The sequence below is a fragment of the Monopterus albus genome, unplaced genomic scaffold (genome assembly GCF_001952655.1).
Source record: "Monopterus albus unplaced genomic scaffold, M_albus_1.0 scaffold68.1, whole genome shotgun sequence".
Taxonomy (NCBI): Eukaryota; Metazoa; Chordata; class Actinopteri; order Synbranchiformes; family Synbranchidae; genus Monopterus; species Monopterus albus.
In genome coordinates, this window is record NW_018127948.1 from 438372 (window position 1) to 464004 (window position 25633).

Consider the following 25633-nt stretch of genomic DNA (forward strand, 5'->3'; position numbering starts at 1 on the left):
ATTAATGTTCTCAACTGTCTCTCACAAATATGTCTCCTTGTAATGCCTTTGCAGTGTTGGGTTGTTGCTTCAGTCTGCATTTAGAGAACTGTCGCAATCTTAGGAATAAAGAGTTTTTAGAGTAAAAGTGAATTCATAAAATAAATGTTATCATCTGTTAATCTAAGAGTAAATCTGTAAACCATTTAAAGAAAAGAAAAATCCAACCTTTGCAATCAGAATCGGAATTTGACATGAAAGATCCTAGAATTATAAAAAAAGTTATAAACGGTTTTGTCCTTTTGTCAGAGCACTGAACTCTTTCCACATCATGCTTTCCATTCATCCAATAGCCCAGTATGTAAGTGGTTTTACTTTGAAAGTCAGAAAAGAAATTTCCCTTGGTACCAGACACACACGTACAAGCCCCCTGCACACTGCAACACAGGACATGAACAGCTTGTGTGCGCACTGATGCGTGAATGTACACCAACAGCAGCTCATCGCGTCTTCAACAATTTCTGTCATCTTTCTTTTTTTCTGTTTTCCCACCTCCGCAAGTTATTGAGTGACGCCTTGAGGCATATGAGCAAAAAAAGAAGACGGGGCAAGATGCCGATAATTAACTAAGGCACCTGAATCGGTGACGTGGGAGGGGGTGACGAAAGAAAGAAAGAAAGAGAGAGAGAGAGAGAGAGAGAGAGAGAGAGGCGGCCCGGAAAAGAGAGAAAGAGAGGTCTTGCTGAGGTTCTTGATTCAGTGGCAGTGGCTGAGACAACCCCGTTACCGGCCACGTTAACCCGGTAAGTCCACATCATCTTCTCTTTTATATTTTTTTACCCAGGTTTTTTTTTATCTCTCACTAGGGGGGAGAAGTATAACACTTCCTCAAAAAGTTTAAGCGTAAAATGAAGGCGAATGAGGCGACAAAACCCTCCACGGCGGCATATTTAAACCCCTGTGCAGTTCGGGGAAGTGTATAGTTTATGTTAAATAACCAATTTATGCTTGAGGTGAAGTTAAAATAGACAAAGATCGAACTATTTACTTTTCTGACACTCGAGCGTCACAGACTAATGGAGACCCGGGCGCTGTCCGTGGTGCTGAAAGTGTCCGTTCACTGGCTGTTGTTATCCAGACTCTTCTTTCTGTAATGCCTGCTTAGTGATAGGGTTTATTGTGGATACCTGGCCTAAAGGTATATGAAATGTTGGACTAAATCCTTCTCTACGTGCGCATCTTTTCACAGTGTAAAGAGTGTAGGCTACTCAACTGCTCGCGGAAGAGAAAAGAAAAATTTCACTAGAGGACATCGGGACTTTATCGCTTCTCAGCAGCCAAAGCAAAAGAGACGCTTAGCTGAAGCAAATTCATATAAGAAAAGAAGCTTCATGCTCGATGGCAAGAAAGTCTGAAGATGTCAAAAGCTGCCAGTCAGAGTCCATCACCGAAACCTTGGCAAGTAAAGAAGTAGGCTGCCAGCGATGAGGCAAACCACAGGAAGCTCCAATCGGTAAGAAGTGGAAGAGTGATATCCAGAGAGGAAAATCAGACAGAAGAGAGTGGAGGCCAATAAACAAACACCAGCGCGTCCTCAAATGATGGGGATAAAGCACCTCCTGCTTCTTTTGATTTATTTAGACCCGCTAAATGTCCTGTGCACCGCCACCAGCAACAAAAAGAGCAAAACCCCGCAGAGGAGAAACCCAAAGGTGAAGGAGGTCAACGCCAGTACCACTGCGGTCCCGGTGCCTGCAGTCGTCCCTGGGAGGATCACCCAGGTGCAGGCTCCGTCGGTCGTCAGCATCCAGCACGACACCTGCCTGGGCTACTACGACGTGAGCGGGCAGTACGACAAAGAGTTCGCCTGCAATAACACTGATCATCGCTTCTGCTGCGGCAGCTGTTTCCTGCGCTTCTGCTGCGCGGACCGTGGGAAGCGGCTGGAGCAGAAGATCTGCACCAACTACAACACACCGGACTGGATCAAAACCCACCCCCCTTCACCGGCGCCAACAGGTGATACGTACGACCCGGCGCTGGACCAGACCAACACTACGGTGTACATCACCTGCGGGGCCATAGCGCTCATCATCGCCATTGGGATTTCTGCTAAAGTTGCCTATGATAAAGCCACCAAGCCCCCTCAGGAAATGAACGTGCACAGGTAAGGTTTTTCATTTTATCACAGTTCGTTCTAGCTGATGATGAGTAAAAACATTATTTATTATTTGTACATATCAATTTACACTACAAAGTTTATGTCAGTCTTCATTTAGTTTTATTTATTTATTTATTTATTATCAGACATATCTGTCTCTCAAACAGTTTCAGGTGTGTTCACTGCAATACCAGCTTGTCATTCGTTGGTAAAACTTTTTTGGTTGTCAGTTCCCTTCAGTAGTTTTGAAGTAAAAAATCTATTCAGCTGTTGTTCTGGTGACTCATCTAATTTATAGCAGCCTACATAACTTAAAGCCTCAGTATCATGACCTTTAACCCATGTCATCACTTTACTCTCCAGAGCTTCTCTGATGAAAATGTAAAGACCATATCATTTTCTATAGGCACATCCAATTCTGTGGCAATCCCTGGATAGGGAGTGTTTGGTGTTTTATTTCCATTCAGCCCCAGGGGGATAAAGTAAATGCCACAGAAAGCTATTATGAGGATTATGTTCATCATGACGGGCGTGGTCTCTTCTACAATGGCAATATTTTAAACCCCCAAGGCACCAGTAGTGGTCACTGAATTGTTCAGTGAGTGTTAAAGCAGCATAAAAACACATTCTGTGGCCATTTCAGTCACCAAATTGTTGCATACTGATGTCAGGAACACACCTAAGGCAATTTATTTCCCAAGCATCATCACAATACCAAATAACTTTTTACTGCCACTAATTATCTTTTTGTTGTCTATTTTTAATACAAAGCATTTCTGTTCTCTGCACTGGTGTCTTGAAACAAACAAACAAGAGAGCTTTTTTTTCTGATGAATTTGATTTGGATGAATTTTGGTTTACACTGGATCTCACTGATAAGCTACGTGATAGTGTAAAGTTTGTTAAGTACTGCAAATGTTGCTGGAGTGACATTAGCCAAGTGGTTTTAAGAAAGTGCATTGGTAATGCTAATGGGGAAACGACATCCTTAGTTTTTGACTGTTAAACTTTATGAAGGTTAATAAACAACTTCTTTAGGACAGTGTGGTTGTGATTTGGTCAGATGTGATTGACTGTAGCCTGGCAACATATGCAAACAATCCCATAACTGTTAAAAGATTTGGTTTCAAATGCTGCTGAAATTCGATTGTTGCACAGTAGGACATTACACTGCCTTTTTCCAACAGGGCCACAACCAGAGATAAGAGATAAGCACAAAAAACAAACTGTTGTATGAAATAACCAGGGCTCTAAGGCAGATTATTTTTTTGTTGATGTCTTATCTATTGATCCCTAGAAAGAAGCTATTGGAGGAATTATGTTATAAGGGCCTTTAAAGGTAAATGAATCCTGTAAACAGGGTTGAGAGGATTAGACAGAAATGATTCTGTTTGGTGCTGAGCAGGGTCTAAAAGTCAAACCAGTGAAGACACTAAAGAGCTTTATCAATAATTGGCAGGTAAACAGCATACTTGTACAATTTTTGACACAAAGTTGAAGCACGTATAATCAGTGTTTTTAATAGATAACATGACTACTGTATGTGTATGTGAAAGGGGCTGCTTATAGTGAGGAACCCAGAGGGAATCATCACCTGACCCCAGCTGTTCACATTACCACCTTAAAGGTGCTATGTGAGTGATTTGTTGCCACGGCCCTCAAACCCCTCAAGCAACTTGTCTTTCTGTTTAATGTTCATAATGACGACTGTGTTTTTAATTTGTGAGGAATTTGTTAAAGGTTAACTCAATCTTTGGTCAGGAACAACATCCTGCATTGGTTTGAATCTTATCATCCACCTTGATATGTGACATTTTCACAGTGATTTATTTTGTACCACATCACACATGGAGCAGGTGAAGTGTAACCCCAAAACATTATATGTGTATGTTTGATCGACTGCAACCTGTACACTGTCTATACAGGGCTAATATGTGCCCGTCTTTTCTGTGATATATGCTGGGATAATCTCCACCCCAAATAAAACAGGTATTAAAATGTATAAAGGGAGAAATAGGTGTTTAAATGGGGTTAGGTCTGACAAAAATTGCATGTTTTCCACCCACTGGTAAAAAAAAAGTCATAGGCACTTAGTCACTGCTCTTATTCAAGAGTCACTTGAGTCACCTGCTATTATCCAGAGTCCATTTGGACTGAGCAGAGGAGGCCTTCTTGCTTCTTAGCCAGAGCCCAGACGTTGATATAATGATATGAAGATAATTGAGCATTGTTATGCCTCAGCCATGAAACTTTGGTCCCTGCTGCTTTGAAAATGCCAAGGGAGATTACTCAGCTTTCTTGCTCAGTGAAACACTGTGATAAAGTCTTGATTTAAAAAAAAGTCCAAATTCTAATGCTGACAACAACACAAAGGAGTTCTCTCAGTAGATCAGTTACAGATGAAATATGAGCGCCAGTGATTGCTGTCTTTTAAAAAGTTTGCAGAAACAGCTTTTAATATCCACATAAACTCTTGAGAGTTGATAATACAGCATTTTGTTTGAAACAATAGACACAAAATGAACAGCAAATTTCATGAACCACTTTTTTTAAAACCATCACTGCTCCGAGAAATAATAAATGGTGAAGTTTATGTCTTCTGACTATGCTTCTATCCTAGCCATGGGGCATACTTTCAAGTAGATCTGCTTAATGCCACCACTTCAATATGAGCAGCGGTCATGAGAGTTTAGAAGGAGCACTGTTAAATGGGGAGGCATGGCTTGCTGGGTTCACAATAGTGTTTTTCCTCTCTTTTTTTATGATTTGTTTATTTCCATCGACCATTTGGCACATAAAGCTGTCGCCATGTCTGCTGGAATAGACCAACATGGGATTAGCTTTATATTTGGCAAGGGTCTGCTCCTAAAAAGTGTGAGCTTCTCTGTTAATTTCCAGTGTTTCTCTGAAGTGATTTAGACTCCTGCCTCTGCGACTGATGGAGGACTGTGAGCAGAATACTGAGCTGTTCGCAGACCTTTGCTGTTTGGTCTGTGACCTTCACCAAAGCACAAGAAATGCCAAGTGAGAGCTAAAGTCAGTGATTTGAACAGGCTGTATTGATCACCTTCTGCACGGCAAACAGAGATGCGGTATATGCCGGCTGTGGTGTGAGAGCAATGCCTTGTTCTCCAATTGCAAGACTGAGAAACTGAGTTGAAAGGCATCAGCGTCATTGCATTGTTCACTAGAGAATGTTGACAAGTGATGAAGGTTTTAGATTCCAACTAAAAGTTATGCTTTTGATTCAACTGATTATTCTGTTCTCCCAAACCATTCTCTCTCTCTCTCGCCACTATTTTTTGCTGACTAATTAACTCACACATACTGTATTCTGTGATTCTGACCCTCAATCCACCCCATAGTTTAGGAAATCAGGAAGTAATACAACAGCAGAAATTAACAGAAATTCATAAAGAAAATTGTCTTTTACTGTTTATTGTCTTCAAAGCCCTGCTAGATGGTTTTCTCGACAAGGCCAAAGTTATTTGCATTTCCCATCAGGGTAACTGAGTTACCACCGGAGTACATCAAGCCCAAAATACCACTTACTGAATTAAATCAAATCAAATCAAATCAAATTTTATTTGTATAGCGCCAAATCACAACAAAAGTCATCTCAGGACACTTTACAAAGTAAGGTCTAGACCTTACTGTTATCAATATTATTACATAGGGAAAACCCAACAAATCCCCCTTGAGCAAGCACTTGGCGACAGTGGGGAGGAAAAACTCCCTTTAACGGAAGAAACCTCCGACAGACCCTGGCTCTTGGTGGGCCCTGTAGAAAGGTACAGGGAGAGAGAGAGGACACACTACGGGAGAGGAGACACAAAGTTAGTAATGTGTAATGGTGGCATATAGAAGCATAGGGAGAGAGAGGAGAGGGGAGGGGAGGAGAGGAGAGGAGAGCAGGAGGGGAGGGGAAAGAAACTCAGAGCATCATGGGGCCCCCAGCAGCCTAGGCCTATAGCAGCATAACTAAGGGAAGGCTCAGGGTCACCTGATCCAGCCTTAACTATAAGCTTTATCAAAAAGGAACGTCTTAAGTCTAATCTTAAAGGTAGAGAGGGTGTCCACCTCCTGAACTGAGACTGGGTGTTGGTTCCATAGGAGAGGAGCTTGATAGCTAAAGGCTCTGCCTCCCATTCTGCTTCTGTGGACTCTAGGAACCACAAGTAGACCTGCACTCTGAGAGCGAAGTGCTCTGTTAGGATGATAAGGCTCTACGAGGTCTTTAAGATATGATGGAGCCTTGTCATTAAGGGCTTTGTATGTTAGGAGAAGGATTTTAAATTCTATTCTGAATTTTACAGGGAGCCAGTGGAGAGAAGCTAATATGGGAGAGATATGATCTCTCTTGCTAGTTCCTGTCAGTACTCTGGCTGCAGCATTTTGGATTAACTGGAGGCTTTTTAGGGAATTATTGGGACATCCTGATAGTAAAGAGTTACAGTAGTCCAGCCTGGAAGTGACAAATGCATTGACCAGTTTTTCATCATCACTTTGAGACAGGATGCTCCTGATTTTTGCAATATTTCGCAGGTGAAAGAAGGCAGTTTTAGAGACTTGGTTTATGTGTGATTTAAAGGACATATTCTGATCAAAGATGACTCACAGGTTCCTCACAGTAGTACTGGAGGCAAGAGCTATGTCATCTAAAGTAACTATATGATTAGACAGCAGATTTCTAAGGTTTTCAGGCCCAAGCACAATAACTTCAGTTTTGTCAGAGTTTAGAAGTAAGAAGTTGCAGGTCATCCAGGCCTTTATGTCTTTAAGACATGCTTGAAGTTTGACCAGCTGACCTGATTCATTTGGCTTCATAGATAAATATAACTGAGTATCATCTGCATAGCAATGGAAATTTATGTTGTGCTTCCTGATAATATTGCCTAAAGGAAGCATGTATAAATTGTAGAGAATTGGACCTAACACAGAGTCCTGTGGAACGTCGTGACTAACTTCAGTTTGTGTGGAACATTCATCATTAACATGAACAAATTGAGATCTTTCTGATAAATAAGCTTTGAACCAACTTAGTGCAGTTCCTTTAATCCCAATAACATGTTCAAGTCTCTGTAGTAAGATGCTGTGATCAATGGTGTCAAAAGCAGCACTGAGATCTAAGAGGACAAGTATGGAGACAAGTCCTTTGTCCGAGGCTAGGAGAAGATCATTGGTGACTTTCACCAATGCGGTTTCTGTACTATGATGGACTCTAAATCCTGACTGAAAATCCTCAAACAAATCATTCTCGTGCAAGTGGTCACATAACTGCTTTGCAACAGCTTTTTCAAGGATTTTGGAAGCACAGCTGGTGCTGATACAGCCCTCGTCCCCCTCGCCAAAGGGGCAACTCTACAAGCAACTAACTTTAAACAGCAACAGCTGAATCTGTGGCTACAGCTTGCAGGCCAATTAACATTGTGGAGGACGTACGTATAAGACTGCACGTATAAATTGCCTTCGAGAGCCACCACTGTAACCTAGATGCACAACTTGTATGAAGATGAAGAAAGCTAAAATGAAGGAGGCGTTGGGACACACGAGCAAGGTTGTGGTCACCGGAGACTACTGGACTTCTCTCCGTAATCACTGTTACCTCGGGGTCCCTTTAAGGTACATTTAGAAACACTGGTGGAAGAAGTACTCAGATCCTTTACTAAGTAAAAGTAGAAATACAACAGTGTAAAGAAATAGTTTGTTACATGTAAAAGTCCTGCATTCAAAATGTTATTTAATTAAAAGTACAAATGCATAAAAACATAAAGTACTAAGAGTAAAAGTACTCATTATGCAGAATGGCACATTTGACAGTCAATATTATTGTATTACAACTACTGATGCATTGTTGTGTGCATCACATTAAATGTTGCTGCTGGTAAAGGAAGAGCTAGTTTTAACTAGATTATATTCATTTAATTTGAGTAACTGCTGAGTAGCTTGTGAATTTTCCACTATCAGTGAGGTCTTATAATTATAATGCATTTTTTGTATTAATTTGGTTATGAAAAGTAACTAAATTTATAAATGTAGTGGAGTAAAAAGTACAATATTTGCCTCTAAAATGTAGTGAAGTCAAAGTGTGAAGTAACAGAAAATGAAAAAACTCAAGTACAGATACTTCAAAATTTTACTTAATTATAGTGCTTGAGTAAATGTACTTATTTACATTCCACCACTGCTTAGAGTAGATAAAAAGTGTAATTAATTTGTGATTAATCATGAGTTAGCTATGGGCAGCCATGCGATTGAATATTTTAACATGGTGTAGATCACTTGTGATTTTAATCTCTCTAACAGAACAGTCACTTTTGCGATAAGCAGTTCATGTCATGTTCCTCTGTAAATCAGCTTAACTGTGACATTTCCCAAGGGCTTATTTTTGGTTCACATTTGTTTTCAATAATAAATGCTTCCCTCGGTCAGGTAATACCCATCCCCTGTACGGTTCTGCCATCTACTGAGTTTCATAGAATGGAAGGCCAACCTCGTTTTGGCAGAGAATTTCTTCCTGTTCAATAAACAGTTTTATCAGTAGTCTCATGGGGTATTGATGGGTTCAAGATTTGACTTTGCCAACTTATACGTGTGTTATCAGAACACAACTGTTTTACATAACGATCCAATATTGTGGTTCTGGCTCCACCGGCTCTAATTATTCTTTATTGATTGTTTATGTTTGTAGAATTTCAGGGTTCTAAGCTCTACTGATGATTGTCTTTTGACTGACACATTCACAATTCCCATTTTTTTCACTCTGTCATGTTTTACACATATAATAAATTTGCCTTTTTTGGCAAATGAAGAGCCTGTTTCCTGCTTTTTTTTTTGGTGTGTGGGCACTTTTTCTGTATGTAGGACATGTGTTTTGGCTACACACACCTGATATCATTCTCGAGAAGTCAGGAAATACAGTAAGAGTGTGAACCCTGCAACAGTTTTTGACTTTTATATTATGAAATTGTTTTGATATGTGCTTGGGCATCCTTTTAATGGACAAAATCCCTATCAAAAAAGTTGGCTACTTTAAAATGAAGTTTTAAAAAATGAGTAATGGTTGATATATTGTTAACAGTTACTTCATTTATGACACATACTCTTGCATTTTACATGTGACCTTACAACAATCAAAAGTATGTTTGTAGTTTGTCTTCCTTGATAATTTATTACCTTTTTTTATTTAAAAAGTATGTTAAAGTCCTGTCTGTTCTTGCAAACTATCGCTCCTGCTGCACTCGACATAGCAGCCAACTAGGACAATACAAAATCAGGTCGCCTATGTCTGGAAAAAAGAAACAGCTAAAGTGTGTTCATCCTGGAAGGGAAATGCTATTAATATGCTGTATATCTCCCAAAGTCACAGAGTTATGGAAAAGTGGACTGTGTGGTTGCTTTAGGTTGACATTGACATAGTTAAATTGCCCTTTCATTTCCTTTAAGAAACCGCAGCAGTGGCACTCCATCTCACAGACTGACACTGCCCCCAAAAGTTGGAAATGGTGTCGGTGAACTATTGCTCTTATTTTGTGGCTTCAAACAGGAGACACTGGGTTAACTCTTAATAAATGGGCCTTGAGCTCCTGTCTAGCACAAATAATAGGACATGTCTGTACCTTGTGTATCGCACTATTGAAAATATAACTCTCTTGTGACTGTGGGTGTAATTAGGATTTCCTCTCTTCCTTGTTCCAAACCTCTATGATTCAAATTGAAGCTGTAGCTAAATAAATTAGGAAGACCTTTAGGGGGCTGGTGAGGAGAATGTGGTAATTGGAAAAAGGAAACATTTCAGTTTGAACAGTTTTCTTCCATTGGTGTGTTTCCTTTCAGAGCCCTGGCAGACATTCTGAGGCAACAGGGACCTGTTCCAATATCTCAGTATGAACATGAAAACATCGCAGCGATTGATGGGTCACCCAAAGACGAGACGCCAGTCAGAACCTCCAAGAATCATTACACACCTGTTCACACCAAGGCCTCAAACCATGGTAGGTGACATTGCTCTGCTATTATACAATACATATTTGTAGGCCAGACTGTGCTCAAAGACGTCTAAATGATATGTAAAGAGAGACCCTTTGGCAACCGCCTTCAACTGACATCCACTAAATGGACATGCCGTGAAAATTAAGCTCAATGCTTCTTAAGAGGAAGCATGTACATAAATACACATTGAATTAAATAAAAGCCTCTGGTTGAGTTCTCCTCTTCCTCATGCTGCAGCCCCATAAGTCAAAATTGAGACGCAACTCATAATCTTCTTCTTCCTATGCGGGAGACTCCATTGTTTTGTCCAGAGATAATTCTGTTGTGAAACGCTGTTCCTCCTACTTTTATCCGGTTGGTCTCCAGATCCCTGCTCCAGGGATCAGCTCGTTTACTAAGTGCCCTAGTATGGTGTCCCAGATTTACGTTTCACTCTCATGGCACCCTGCCTCCCCCCTTTTCTCCACCAGCACCACCACCCAACATGGAAGGAAAGTGTCAGAGTAGAGCTGATACAGACTGTTCTCAACTGCAGGGTGTGAGCTGCTTTTCTCACTTTTCTGCTGCAGAATGACTTTGTTTTAGTGGTGCATATGATTATAGTCACACTGCCCAGTCCTTGTTCTCTCAAAGAAAAGAAGATTACGCCACTCTTGGTCACCGGTTAGGAGGGTATATAATTTAATCTTAGTCCCTTTTCAAATCAATTGTCTTTTTCTTCTATTATTGCTGCTCTTTTATTGTGGATGTTTTGAGACAATTAGGGAGCAACTGGGAGATATTGGTGTACTATTGGATTGTTTCATCAGATCAGAAAGTGTATCTTTAAGTAAAGATTATGTTCAGTTTTGCTAGTATCCATTACTCCGTGATACAAGAGTAATTTGGCACACAATACACAGCACAGCATTTATGACACTGTAGACTGTTCATAAAGTCCAGAACGTCGATAGGTTAAAAGGTTAAACAAGTTTTAAAAAAGAGGAAAGGGCAGCTGCCTATTGCCCCCAAGCCCTCGTGAGACCCAAGCACTAAGGCAATAAGTTGGTGGTAATTTAATGAATTGAAATTTTGTTTGATAATCCTTCAGGCACCAATAAAGCACATCATGAACTAAACCTACCTAATGACAAGCAACACCAGAATTATTACTTGTTAAGGCCTCAGCTGGTAGATTAGTGGGGCTTTGTCATATTTTATAAAAATTCTTTTGCAAATTTGTATTGTGCTTAATTTGTGCATTTTAATAAAAGCTAAAAAAAAGTTCTTACTATTGGGGTAAGGCGGTAGGGGGGTAGGGGTGAGGGGACTCAATGGACAGCTTATTTTTGCTCCAAGACGTCCTAGTGTGTCATGGCCCTGAGCCCTGAACATGAAAGTGATGATTGTACAGTAACAAAATCTAAATAAAAACCAAATAAAACACAACATATTTTAAATTTGACTCCAAATCATTAACATGAAACTCGTACTGAAGAACAGGTGATGTTCATAAATATCAAAACAAAAAAGAACAACTTTGTGGAAGCTCCCTAAGTAGCGTTTTTTTTTTTTGTGTGACTTGTTTTTGCTTATTTATTTGTTTGTTTGTTCATATTTCTGGAATGCTGCAGCACAGTTATCAGCAAAGTGTCTGAACCTTGAACATATGTCTGAAAAAGTGTTAAATACAAAAAGTACAAACAGGCTTTTCTTATTCAAATTCATTTTATGGCCTTTTAGATATTTTTGTAAATTGTACTTTTGAAAGAAGACATGATTCAACTTTGTAAAATGTAATGTTTAAAGCTATCAACATTTTGTCCAGTGTTACTTGTTTAACCTACTGTATATACATCACAGATTGTAGTCAGTACTCCATTCTTACTGTGCAACCATGGAGCAAGGTTTAAACTTTTGTGAGACTCACAAAGCCACATAGCGGCGGAGTTCTTCATAATATGCAACGCCCACAGAAAAGATGTCTTAACACTCCAACCTTGGTCATATTAGCCTGATATTACTTGCTGTGGAAACAGTAGCAAGACATCCCATTGCATGGGTGATGGCTTTTGAATAGGGAAGGCATCAGAGAAGAGGATGGACGGCATGCAAGCAGGGACAGAGGCGCTCCAGGGAAGACATGACTTCGATTTTATGACAGATTTATGACAACACTAATTTTAAATTTTAAATAGAAGGTTTTGTTTATTTTCCAATGCTGAGCAGTCAAAGCGTATTGCAATATATTTATAATGCAAATACTGGATATTAACCCTTGTGTTCTGTTAAGAATCTTAAATACCATTAGCTGTTGTTGGGCTTCTCTTATTAGATTTCAGCGTGAGTACTGAATGTTTTCAGTATGAACTCTTTCCATTGCAACAAACTACTACAGCACTTATGCAAATGTATGACTTCATGTGTGTCCCTGTGGTTTTGTGTGCGCATGCATGTGTAATCAAGTTCACTTTTAAAGTGCTATTGCAGAAGGTTACAATATCCACCAGGCCTTTATGAATTACAGTTGGATAGATAAATAACATAGATCTTTGACATTTAATGTTCATGTTTGTGTCCCTATGGGATCTTACTTTAAAGGTCTTCTTTTCCATTTTATTAAAGTACAGCTTTTATTTAGGCTGTCTTAGGCTTAACATGCGTAAGCTACCATAGACAGCTGAATGTTTAGCACTGAGAAAAAATTATGTGAAAAGTAATTGACTCATGACCTTCTATAATTCAAGAGATCAATGTTAATTCAAGATTTCAGACTTTCAGAATGTACTTTGCCCCCTGAGGTCTTCAATAACTAATCAATATTGCATATTCACATCCCTTTGTTAAAGGGTTTGTTGAAGTCAAGGATAAAGAAAATGAATGTTAAAAATTCTTTCAGTATTCAGATCCACTTCAGGTTCATAAGATGGCCCTTGTGAGAACAGCCAGCAGCTAATATCTCCTGGGTCACAGCAACAAATCAGAGGTAATGGGTGAAGGGAATAAAGATTTTTTTGTGGGACACTGATCGTAAAAGAGCATAAAATATACTGGTGCTGTTAGAAGTGTCATAGTCTTATATTCTTATTTATCCTTTTTAGTTACTCCTCTTGATAAGTGATTTAAAAAACTATCCTTCAAATAATAATAATTACATTTAAAGCATTTTGTCAAAAACAGTAAAATAGTAGCGCAAGGAGGAAAAACAACACACAGAGGCTGAATAATGTACAGCAATGGTTAGTTTCTGCCCATGTTGTGCCCTGATGTGATCCTGATGGAGTGTGTCTTGCAGTGCGGGTAGTGCTTCTGCAGGACTGTCCTAGATCGAGCAATATAACTTCAATTTCCTAGAGTTCTATTCTGTTCTTTCATCTTTTGCTCTAAAGTTTCTGTGATGCTCTGAAATAGGCAACAAATCTCTTCTGCACTTTGCAGAGAGAGAATGGAATCATCTATGTAGGACACTCGCAGCAAATGGGTTCACTTTGAGTTTCTAAACGCTTTAAAAGTTCACTAAAGAGACCAAATTGACAATTTGGAATGACCACTTGCTGCATACTCTCTAAGTCATATTACAATTTGTACTACTTGACACTGATCATTTAAACTGTCTGGACCCCTGAACATTATACCCACATCTGCTGCCATGCTAGTCTCTACTCTTCTGGCTTAGCACTAGATTAAAGTGCCAGAGGCCGGCTCCCATTTACACCACCAGAAACTGTGCCCATACCACACTGTCAGCAAGAAACAGCCCAGTGGTCAAATTCACATGAAGTGAAAACGCACTGCTTTTTGTCTGAACATACTTTTAGTGGTCCTGATAGTGTAATTTTGTTACATTTGGCCATAACTTACCCGGCTGTTGCCCTCTGTTTTCCAAACTTTATGCCAAACCAAATAAGCATTTTTCCCAAAATGTCAAAGTGCTGCATACCTTTAGAACTTTATTAGAACGAAGGGGCACCAACCATGAAAAACAGCCCCAGACCAAAAGAATACAAAAGTAGGCTGTGTGGACAGAGGTGTTTAATAGTTTTATTATAGTTTTTATTTCATTTGTCATGAAAAATGGTTGAAAGCTCTAGAAAAAGTATAGTTAGTTGCTAGACATTGGGTTAAGCTTGTCTTGTTAAAACATTATTTCCTTATTTTAGGTATGATTTTCCTAGAAAATGACAATAATGTGAAATCACCAGCCATTTAAAATCAACCATTTGTGTTTAATAAATGACTTCCCTTGACTTTAACCACTACCCGACGTGACTGGAGAGCAGTGTGTAGATAAGGGACATTTCAGAAATAATGAGGCGCTATAGGTTTGTACTGCCACCTACAAGCAATTTATATTACAGACAGCATTTGTAGCTCCATGGTGCTGTCCTTGGGGTATGCAGAGTTTATGAATCAATATATTTCACCCTGTGAGATATCACATAGATATACTCCACCGTACTGTATAATCTGCATACTGTGTACAATGTTGTGCTGGAAGAAATAACTGGATACCATGAGAGTAAATCCTGTCTCTGGATATTTACTGATTTCATCAAAGGCACAAAATTAACAGTAATGGTCAGAATACATCAGTAAGCTTCTCTGAGTTCCTTGAAAGGCGCTATATAAATAAAATCTATATTTTCTACTTAGTTTATAGTCATCATCTAGGTTTGATACACAAATAACTGAGCTATGGAGGTGATGTTTAAGTCCCATGTGATGAAAACCAGGCCTAACAGTCCCAAGTGTTTCTTTTCATTATGATAATTTGAAATGCTGTTCGATCTTGGCTTTCTGAGGCCCAAAGGTCGAAGTGATGTTACTGACTTTGAAATGGTTCCTTGGAGAAAGAGGCATTAAACTGTTCACTAGTTATTTTAGAAAGGGACAAACAGAGAGAAAGAGAGGGGAAAGAAAAGAGCAATCTGATAAACTAGCTCTACAGATTTAGAAATATTTTTGCTTTGTTTTCTCAGTTGATTGGTACAACATTCTTTTAATTCTGCTTAAGACATTTGTAATTAACAGGCAACTGAATGTTTGTCCAGGTGGTTTCAAACACCTTGTCTTGTTCCTTTGTGTTAATGCTACACTCTCAAGTTACAGCAGTGGTGATTATCGGAGTTAACAGCAACATGGTAGAAACTGCATTATGGAGTGATTTTTATTTTTTTTAACACCAGGGTAATCCACAGCGGTATTGTATACGCATACATTTTAAATAAAGGTTAAATGTATTCTAAAGTCAAGGGCACCAAACCCCAATCACCTTCCCTGCGTCGAACCAAAAGCGCTGTAATTTCACTGTCCAATTAAATTGGACAGTGAAGAAGGAGAAGGAGTTCTTGATAAATGGGCAATATGAAACCTGCAGATTGCATCTCTGGCGTTACATATTGACAGGCTTATGATCCCACCTGAGAGTCAGTTTTGTCAGTTATGCTATTTTAGCCCTATTTAGTATTCCTGTCACTTGTGGCTGCTCTTTTCTAAAATGGCAGAAAAGAGTGGGAAATTGAGTACAGGCGCCTCACAGCAGTGAAGCCCAGTCACAGCAGCATTTAAAATGGTGAAATTTTGCATTGAAATACATTCATTTCAATGGAATCCCTGCTGTGGGTCTGTTCACCAATGAGGGTAAACTAAATGTGAGGGAATTCTTCTCTGACATGCAAATTTGTACCGCTAACCAATAACAAATTGTTTTAACAGTACTGACCATTGAACAAGCTTAGATTTAGAAACCTAAAGATGGCAGAAGCTACTTCACAGCACTGTCCCGGATAATGTCCTTGTTAATGTAATAGTTGTATTTTGTAACCATCAGTTTGAATTATGTCAACTTTGTGCAAAAGAAGAAGAAACCAGGAGAGTGTGATGGCCATCCAAGCTTTAGAAATTCTTCAACTGTCAGTCATGTAACATTGTCTGTGGGTAAAATAAATGGGACATGCGCTTCAGGAACCAGGAGGAGTGTTTTTCCTCATCCGAGGGTGAAATCAAGGTTCTAAGGACAGAGGATGTAGATACCTGTACAGATTGTAAAGCCCCTTCAGGTAATTTTTTGATTTGTGATATTGGGCTATAAAAATAATATTTGACCATATTGGACCATTCACTTTTATATAAGTGTCTTCTGCCAGAGAATAAACCACAACACAAAACAGTTATGAGATGGAGTCATTGGTACAAATACATCTCTTAGACTATAAATTTACTGTACCATTATTATAAATAAAATTATGTATAATACAAGGGGGAAGTAAGTGATGTAATAAAGAGAAAAGTAGACAGCATTCAGAGAGTGCAAACGTCCACCAAGGCATGATGCCTTTACGCCTAAAAGCAATACTCCCATGATAGTTTGACCCTCAACATGTTTGACCGAGTGCTGGACTTAGCTACACACACGGTGCAGTCAGAAGCCACAGCAGGGCAGAAAGGAAAATGAAGCCTGTGCTTTGCATTCTATATTCACATAAAATCCTTCCCGCAGGGTTGTGTGGAGGTCTGGCTGTGTTTATTTGTGCTTCAGAAGGTAATTACTGTGAAAGAAAAAGAAAATAACATCTTATTTCTGTGACTCGCTGCTTTGTTTTGCTAGCTGTGCTCGCTCTCTTCATTGACATGCTAGGTCACTTGTCCACCACTGCTCACTCTGGTAGAGTAGATTTAGACCACAGGCAGTGAAAAAACAGCTGTTAGGTACGACCTGGATCTCTTCGTTCCCACCATTGAGCCGTTGAATAACACAACTAGAAAATTAAAAGGCCTGGCTGCACTGCACTAGCTTTTAAGTTATGCTGTGAACAAACCAACAAACAAACACCAGTAAAAAATAAGAAACTCAAGAGAACTGTTGTGACCGACAACATGTTCCTAATTTGTAAGGACACAGATGAATTTCACTGTGCCACCTGATATGACCTGAAATAAAAAAAAATACAGTCATTTTTCTTTTTTTTTTTGTCTCGCAAGGGCACTATGGGAAAGAAAACCTGTGCAGTGGAGGCCAAGACATGCACAACTTCATCTCCTCTGGGTTTGTGACACTTGGACGTGGCCACTTGAAAGGTAAAGTCCATTCTCATTTTCTATGGAAGTATAGCTCTGCCAAAACATTTGAGGGCACACAAACCAAATCTCTGTCAAATCTGTTTCTGCTTTTACAAATCCATCCCTCTCAGACTTTCCTACTCTTTCAAAACTACAGAATTTTACACAAAATCCAGTGGAGAAATCTGAGACAGCAGAATTTCAAAATGTGCCTGCGTGTTCTGAAATGCTGAGTTGGTTTGTGTGTCCTCAGACGTTTTGGTGGCGATGTACTTCCATAATTATCTGTCTTTCATTTCACAGTACCATGAAAACCAAGTTCAGAAACATTAGAATTTCACTCGCAAAGCTACTGTGTCATGCTGTCATCCTTTGTTGCCAAATGAGGGTGCACAGGACTGTGCAGTTAAAAAAAAAATCAAATACTGTGACTGTGACTTTTGTTTCAGCTCAGTGCTAGTTGGACATTACAGTACATAATGGCTTGAAGTGACATCTTGCAAGGTCTACACACACTTCTGAACGAGAGAAGCACATTTATTATCTATGATTAAATCCACACATCCAATGACAAAGTAACACTTCCGCACTTGGTAGGCAGCCTGTGCGAGTGTATCATGGCACAGTAGTAGATTTCCCTGCTATTGTCTTCCTTTGGAGTTTTAATAAATCAGAGGCAGTGTTGGAGTGAGAACAAGCTGTAAACAAGAGGCCCGTTGTTTTGTTTTTACAGCCCAGCACTCCATAGACGAATCGGGGCAGATGTCCTGGCAGGGCGATCTGGACATCCCCATCTCCTACGGTACGTTCTCCAAATGTTCCACTTTCCTGACAGAGAAAAAGTCACACAACCTGCTTTCTGCTCGCACCTGATAAGAAACATTGCTCACATTTCATATATGCATACACACGCACAGAGACCAGTTGTGCCCTTGGCTGATAATTGCAGCCTAGTCACTGGGGACAGAGTGCCAGAGTTGTAATATTTTATTTATTTCTAACAGTTGGTGGTTTGTGAGCCAAAATATTTCCACTTGTGGTTGTTTGACAGCAGGTTTGAATGAATGTGAGTGGTCTACTGTCAAAGTTTATTTAGGCGCCTTGGGACAGGTGAGGGTATATGATATTAACAGGGCGGCTGAGTCCAGCTGGTGATGAACACTTTTTAGCTATCTGCAAGGTAAGTGAAAGTTAATTCAGACACTCAGCTTGAAGCATTTGCTATGACTGAAAGTGAAAATCTGATTGAATCTTACTTATTATTCTATGGTGATTCTGCTCTGCAGTTTGCAGATATCATCAGCTGAGTTTAATGGTGGCAACTTTTTCCTTGATGATACTGAACATTCAGTTCAGCCATGGTGACAGTATCGTTCATGCAATAAAGGTCTCCTGTTTATTGTAGATGCTGGCTGAGGTTCAAAAGCATTTTATTCAATCTGATTCCAGATTCTAAATTAACTGGGAAATTATAAAAGTTGACACTGATGCAATGCAATAATCTGGTCACTTCTGTAGAGAATTACTCTGTAGGCACAGACGTAAAGAGCCACACAATATTTCAAACAAGTTCTGGCTGGTCTCAGTTTCAAATATTGTTTCTATGGGTCTGTTTTGGACCAGGGAGAAAAATGTTGGCCTCTGCTTTGCTGCACATGAGCTAGTTTTGCTGCTTTAAATGACCAGAGTGTGCTAAAATGTCTTCTCCTTAGGACATTGTTGTGTCAGGAGGCTTATTTTATTGAACCAGTTGTTTTGTAATCTGACAGTTTTATTATAGTCTTTTTGATTTAGAGCAAAACTCACTTTGTGTATTAGTTTTAGACCCTTTATTCAACTTTGTTCATGTTGTGTACACATATCAAATACTGTAACTCTACTTCTCTGACATTTGTGATCACCTCTACATCTTGGTGGAAGCCATAGTCCTACCATGAGCATTTTTATTTGAGGCGGTGACCATCAGCTCTGACACAGTCTGCAGTGTGAAAAAAGGACCTTTCACAAGAAACACAGTACAAAGTGACTTCATACAATATATTTCATATTACTTATCCTATGAGCTAAAGTTGGCAAGTGGACCTGTGAGACTTTCACCAAGGCACCTCTAAAGACATCAGGCTCTATGTCCTGAAACAGGGCACGGCAGGAAAAACAAGTCTAATCTCCAAGCACATATGGGAGTGTCTGACTTTTTTTTCTTTTTTTTGCAATATTGGTTACCAGCAGTACTGGTGCATATTGAACACAACCAGGAAGAGAGGTGGAACATATTATTATTATTAAGTTATTGGGGCCATTAAAATACATTAGGGAACCTGTTCTTGTGCTTCTCAGCCTAAACTGTTGTCATTACAATGGCAATGAAATGTGGTCTGAGCAGGTCTTAACACTAACATAATTCTGGGTCACAATGAGTACCAAAATTGCACTGCACTGCCTATTGTGCATAAACACAACCTCAGTTGCACTTCTCCTCCCTACTAAGCATATGCATATTCATGGAAAGAAATTACCAAACACAGTAATACCAAGATAAACAAACAAAAAAGAAACTTGTGCTCAGAGAAATTTGCATAAAGACTGTGTTTGAAGCTGGTTTTGCCCTCACAAGGGAATAAAGCCCATCTATAAATTGATTGACACTTACTGTTAGTGACAGGTTAAAATCACTCACCAAATGACTACTATGCTACATTAAATAGAAACTAATTACCATTACCAGCAAAGACACTTGTCAACAAAAATATATGATTCAATGTCATTATTTTTTCCCCCTATTGAAAAAATTATGTTATTTAAAGAATAACTAAAAAGCAGGTTTGAACATAATCTGTGTTAGGTTTCATGAACTGGGTGAATTGCAGAATATCCCTCCAAACAAAGACCCATATTATAGTAAATATTGTCTGTAGGCAGTGGCCCTCTCCAAACACTACCTGTCACCCTCTCGCTGCACCTATTAGGTGACACGCTTTAGCAGCCTGATGGCAGCAGCTGTCACTTCAAAGTGGAGGCCCTGTCAGCCTCCGTCGTATGTCTTAGTTTAGCAGCTGGCTGTCGGCAGGCAGTCTGTCCCCACACCCCACCTTCTGTGAGGAGGAAGCAGACTGACAGATGTGCATCATGTCACCGCTGACTGCACCCTGCCCTCGCTCCTGAACTGCTGTAAAATCACCTCATATCTCATTTCTGTAGCAGATCTAGAACTATATTTGTACAAGTCATCTTCCTTTGCTGGACTATTCCTTCCTGCTTCGTTGCTTTCTTCACTTTTCTTTATTTGCTTCCTTCTTTTCATTTTCTATGTTTCTTCTTCTTTACCATCTCTTTTCTCCTTTTTTCTTCTATCCTTCCTGCTTTCTTTGTTCTCTCTTCTCTCATTTCATTTTTCTTCAACTGAATCTTACTCTTGGCTTTTTCGCCATTAGGGGTTGCCATAGCGAATCATCACTGCCCTTCCTGACGCAACCCTGACTCGAACCTGGGCCACAGTGGCGAGAGCGCTGTGCCTTAACCACTAGTCTATCAGGGATTATTTCATTTTTCTTCATTTAATCAGTTAAAATAAAATTCCCAAAACACACAATAGGATACACAAGGTTTTTACTGCACTATGATTATGTTTAGATTTACTGCTAATATTTGATCATGAGCTCATTTCATGACTTATTTTTGTCAAAAAAAAATTTTTCATCTCCATTGAACAATTGAGTTTTTCTTCTACTTTGCGTCCTACTGTGACTGCTTTTACTTGCTTTACAATGCTGGGCACCACATGTACAGTCATTTAAAATCCACTGTTTTCTAAGATACACCATTCCTTTAAAATCCACTGTTTTCTAAGATACATCAGGAAACCAACAACCACATGACCTCAAACCCAACTGTGTGTGTGTGTGGCATTTCATTGTTTGCGTGGGAGCGTTGTAGTGAACGGAACAGTACAAATGGTACAAAGGCTGTGTATGAGCTGACAAGATTCTGAATAAGTAAGTGATGTTGCCATTAACATTAAGGCATCTGTGACAGTCCAAACTTTGGTTGGATCCACAGAGCCACACATCTGCTTGAGTGTTTATCTAATGTTTTCACATGAGTGAGTTTGTGAGGCTGCTGCCAAGGCTATGAGAGATCGACTGATGTCTGGTTTCAGTGAGTACTGGGGGAAAATGGTGTCTGTCCCTTTTTATTACAGTACATGTGATGAATTGTCTATAGAGACGTGGCCATTTAACAGCTTTGGACCAGAGCGAGTTTATTTGATGGAAAGCAAAGAGCTGCCACACAGTAGATGCTCAAACAGAATAGAATTCCTAAATCTGAATGAGACACTATGCATTGATCAATAGTGGCTAAGAGAATGGTTGGGTCTGTGTTGCTATGGGAGTCATAACTGCCTCCTGATTTAGCAAGAAGAGGCAAAAACTCCTGCATATAAAGCACCTTTCTTCTTAAGGCATGGCGTCATTCTGTATTCTTCTCATTGGCAACAGATCCGACTGTAAGACCAGCACCAACAGTGTGTAGTCCATCTCCCAGTATGTTCTGACCGCCCTGTCCTGTCTGGTAATCAGCTACATTTGCTCAACATTTTATGCTGCATGCAGGTTATGAACAACATGGGCAGGCAATGAAATTTGCATCAAGCATCAAGCAAAGTGGATGTGAAGATTCTAATGTGTGTTTACTAAGGATGCCACAGTTGATGGGCAGATGTGTTGGACTCTCACACTTGTGGTTCATGTTTCTATTTCTTACCAAGAGTCAGAGATGACCACAACCCGAAAGTGTCCAGTATAGACTAAATGTTTTTATCTTGAAATGCCTCATTTCATGACAGCTGGTTTAATTTTGAAGGACTTGTATTGAAACTCACATCTGACGTCAGCTGAACCTCAAGTCAGATCAATTTTATGTATTTTCTCTGAAAGGAATTAGTGGTGATGTGTGTACATTTTTAATCAAGCTTGTTGTCCATTGACAAACTCACAGGTTTTCCTTGATTTGCAATGATATAAAATAGTGAAAAGCAGCAAACCACCATTTTTAAATAGCTGGAACCAGGGAACGATCAAGATATTGATGGAAAAATAATGTAAACAATAAATAAATGATCTAAAACGTTGTTGACCAACAGCTTCAACAAAATTTCATATTTCTAAAAACAATAATTTCTCCCAAAATGTCTGAGGTTAAAAAATGCCAGCGTGTGCTGTAGCGAACATCTCCCCGATATCTTGTGTACAAACATCCTCAGGGCTTATTCATCTCTCTCCTTGCCTTCGCCGCCTGTGGCATCCACTGATGTGCATCCTGCTTAATTACTTTTTCATGAGTTGCTCCCTGTTTTTTGTCCTGAGGGAATTGCTTCCCCACCCCCATCCACTTAAGGTGACCTTGTGTTATTGGGACACGCTGTTGCAGTACTCCCACCTCCCTGCACTGTAATCCCCCCAGGCCCACAGTGTAGGACCGTGTCACTGAGTGTCAGTGCAAATGGATGAGAGGAAAAGTGTACCAAATAGGTATCTCTTGTCCATTTTACCTCTGTTTTTTGACCTCTGTCTTTTACAGCTGTCGTTAGTGGCTCTGGACTCAAGCTGTAACTGAAAACATTGAATCATCACTCAGTAAATCATGTAATATGACATCACTTGCAAATGCATGTTTAACAGACTATGAAACTTTAAACTGATTCAAAGAGATTTAACAGTGGAGAGTCAAAAGGGGTTTTTCCATTACAGGAACCTACGGAAACGTGTCACACCGAGTAACGCTCTTCACAGGTTCTGCATTTGTTTTCACTGCACCTGGCCCGCTTTGGAGGTGCATTCTGGGAGATAAATTTCAGCACTCCTCAGGAGGTAGTAATAAAATCAAGAACCAGGAATGCAAAGGGGGGAAGGGGTGCATGCACGTAGAACAGTCACCGGTGATTGGCTAAATGTCTGTCTTTACACCTAAAGCTTTAGCATCACAAGCTCCATGTGTAAACATAGTGCTGACTGCGTGTGTGAGAGCAGAGCAGCCCCTCCATCCTCTAAACAGAGACCGACACAGAGAGAATATACAGTGGAAAAACAGAGGGCAGTCCGTGTCAACCCCAGAGGCTATGCTTGGTAATGATTAAGGGAAGTATGGGGTGTACCGCTTGTTAGATTCCAATAGTAGAAATGCAGCAAAACTGTATCTGGACTGAACGCTTGCTTTCTGTTTCTTGAAATTGACTCTGGAGTTTCAGTGTGTCACTTTGTGTAGAGAGAAAAGCACTTGTAACTGCTACTAAGATTCTATCTGCTACAAGCAGAGGCTCAGTTCTGGGTGGACTGAACGCTCTGCTTTAAGCTGATAAAATGTAATTATTTTAATATCTGATTTTATGCTGCCTTGATTGCCTGGTTCACATATTAATGGGTTGATGTTGTAATTCTTGTGCTACTCTTGTAATCGTTCTTAAAAGAATATATAAAAAGGATGAATATTTTATTACAATATTGAGATTTATGTATTTTAGAGGAATTACAAAAAATTGGAGGAAAAGAAGAAGCCCAGCTAGGCAAGTGAAGCAAATTAAACAGATGATAAATGTATACAGTCTGAGGGAATATTGTCTGGTTTGAATCAAGATGCTCTAAATGTTTAGTATATATGGCAAAAATTAACAAAAAGCTAAAATAAATTCAAACTATGTATTCAAATAGGAAAAATGTGCTATCACTAAATTTGCAATCAATAGGAGAAGGAACTGGAGAAATAGGAGGATAAATAAGAGAAAGAATAGAAGAAAAGAAACACGATCTTTCTGTGTATCTATCTATCTACACACACTATAGTCAAGGCTGTGACCCATTTAACAGGAGTTATGAGTATGCCGGGGTGAACTTTATCATTTATGTTCATTGCCAACTTTCAGTGCCAGCACACAAAGTAGGGATTGAGGATGTGGAGTTTTGGGGGGTGGATGGGCATGTAGCTTGTTAGACTTTCCTCCTGGAGACCAGAGTTTGCTATTCCTTACCCACCTTTGTATACCCTAACATTAACCATCACATACAGTAGATGCCATGAGCCTACATGGTATGAAACAATCATTTCTCATATCTTGGCATGTTAGTTGACAATAAAGATATGGCACAAAATAAGGAGAGAGAGAAATAAAGAATGGCATGCAATAAAAGCTCCAGGCCAGACAATAATTGGGGACACTATGGTTCATGGCCGGCACCTAAACTCCTCGGCCACCAGTGTGCTCAAATATCAAAGTTCCTGTCTGGTGATAGGGCTTTTTTTATTGGTGCTGTCTCCTTCCCATCCTTGTCCTATGTCACTTCTGCAAATCATACAATCTACAGAGGACTGATCATAAAATCATGGCTACTCCCAGCCTCTCCTGACTGGTGTGCACTGGCGTTATGCTAGTGGAGACCTTAGGGTTAGGAGTGCATTTGGAGGAACCTTCAGACCAGACAAAAAACAAACAGAGCAGAAACAAGTCCTTAAATATTCTGCATCCAGTAGCACTTTATATTATGTTTGAGATAAAATTACTGAGCTTACAGGAACTCACTGAACCACAAGACTTCTATGAACCAGGCAGGAAACTCTTTGCAAGTCTTGCTGTGTTCTGCTTACTTGGATCAGTTCCCAACGCTTATTTAAATAAACAGCTGTGAAAACAGCATCAGAGGTAAAGTCTCCACAGGTGGCAAAAAAAAGAGGACAGCAACCTGCTGTACAGCAGAATGATGTTGATGATAGTTCGTTTTTCTGTCTCGTCTTCCATACATGCAGCTGGGCCATTACCACTGACAAGCCACAGCTCCTCACCCAACAAGCAACATCCATATAGCACAACATAAGATACCGAAGGAAATGTTAGATAAGATGTGGACACAGGCAAAACCGTAGCTTTATGTCTTGTGGTAATCAAAGTATTCACAGGCCTGACACTCAGAGACAAGGCCTCAAGCTGTGTGAAGCAGCATTGAAAGGCTTTCCCCTGCAGCTCCCTGCCACTGAGTGATGAACTTTTCATCCTGGCAATTTTTGTGGTAGTGGAAACTCGTCACAGCCCATGCTGTGCCAGACACACACACGTCTTGTGGAGCTAGCCATTTTAGCAAAAAGGAACAACTCTCAGATATAACCAGAAGTTTCGTTTTTGTCATTTAAAAGGAGCAGAAACAAAGAGGAGAGGCTCAAATATTTATCAAGTTGTTAGGGTCATAGCAGAGAGGAGGCATTCATGTAATTGTTTACTATAATATTGATACAGTGATTGTTCCAGCCACTACTGCATCACACTCAATGTTACATACTTGACACACAACTGTGAGTTGTATGTGAAATGCTACATGGACTGCAGTGTTATGTCCGACATGACCTGGACCAAAACCAAGCAAACATTAGCAAACTGAGCAAAATTACTAAATTTGCTAAGCCAGGAAAACACGCTGGTTT

General features: G+C 39.8%; 1 protein-coding gene across 3 annotated transcripts in view; it reads left to right on the forward strand.

Moving 5' to 3' along the window:
• The first annotated feature begins 489 nt into the window (after positions 1-489).
• LOC109962852 (shisa family member 6) overlaps positions 490-25633 on the forward strand; it is a 76968-nt gene continuing 51824 nt past the window's right edge. For all 3 annotated transcript variants that reach the window (XM_020604916.1, XM_020604918.1, XM_020604919.1), the window contains exons 1-5: positions 490-782; positions 1229-2146; positions 9977-10134; positions 17093-17188; positions 17904-17972. In XM_020604916.1, the coding sequence (XP_020460572.1) occupies positions 1578-2146; positions 9977-10134; positions 17093-17188; positions 17904-17972 (892 nt within the window). In that variant the 5' untranslated portion in view covers positions 490-782; positions 1229-1577. The remainder of the gene's footprint in view (positions 783-1228; positions 2147-9976; positions 10135-17092; positions 17189-17903; positions 17973-25633) is intronic.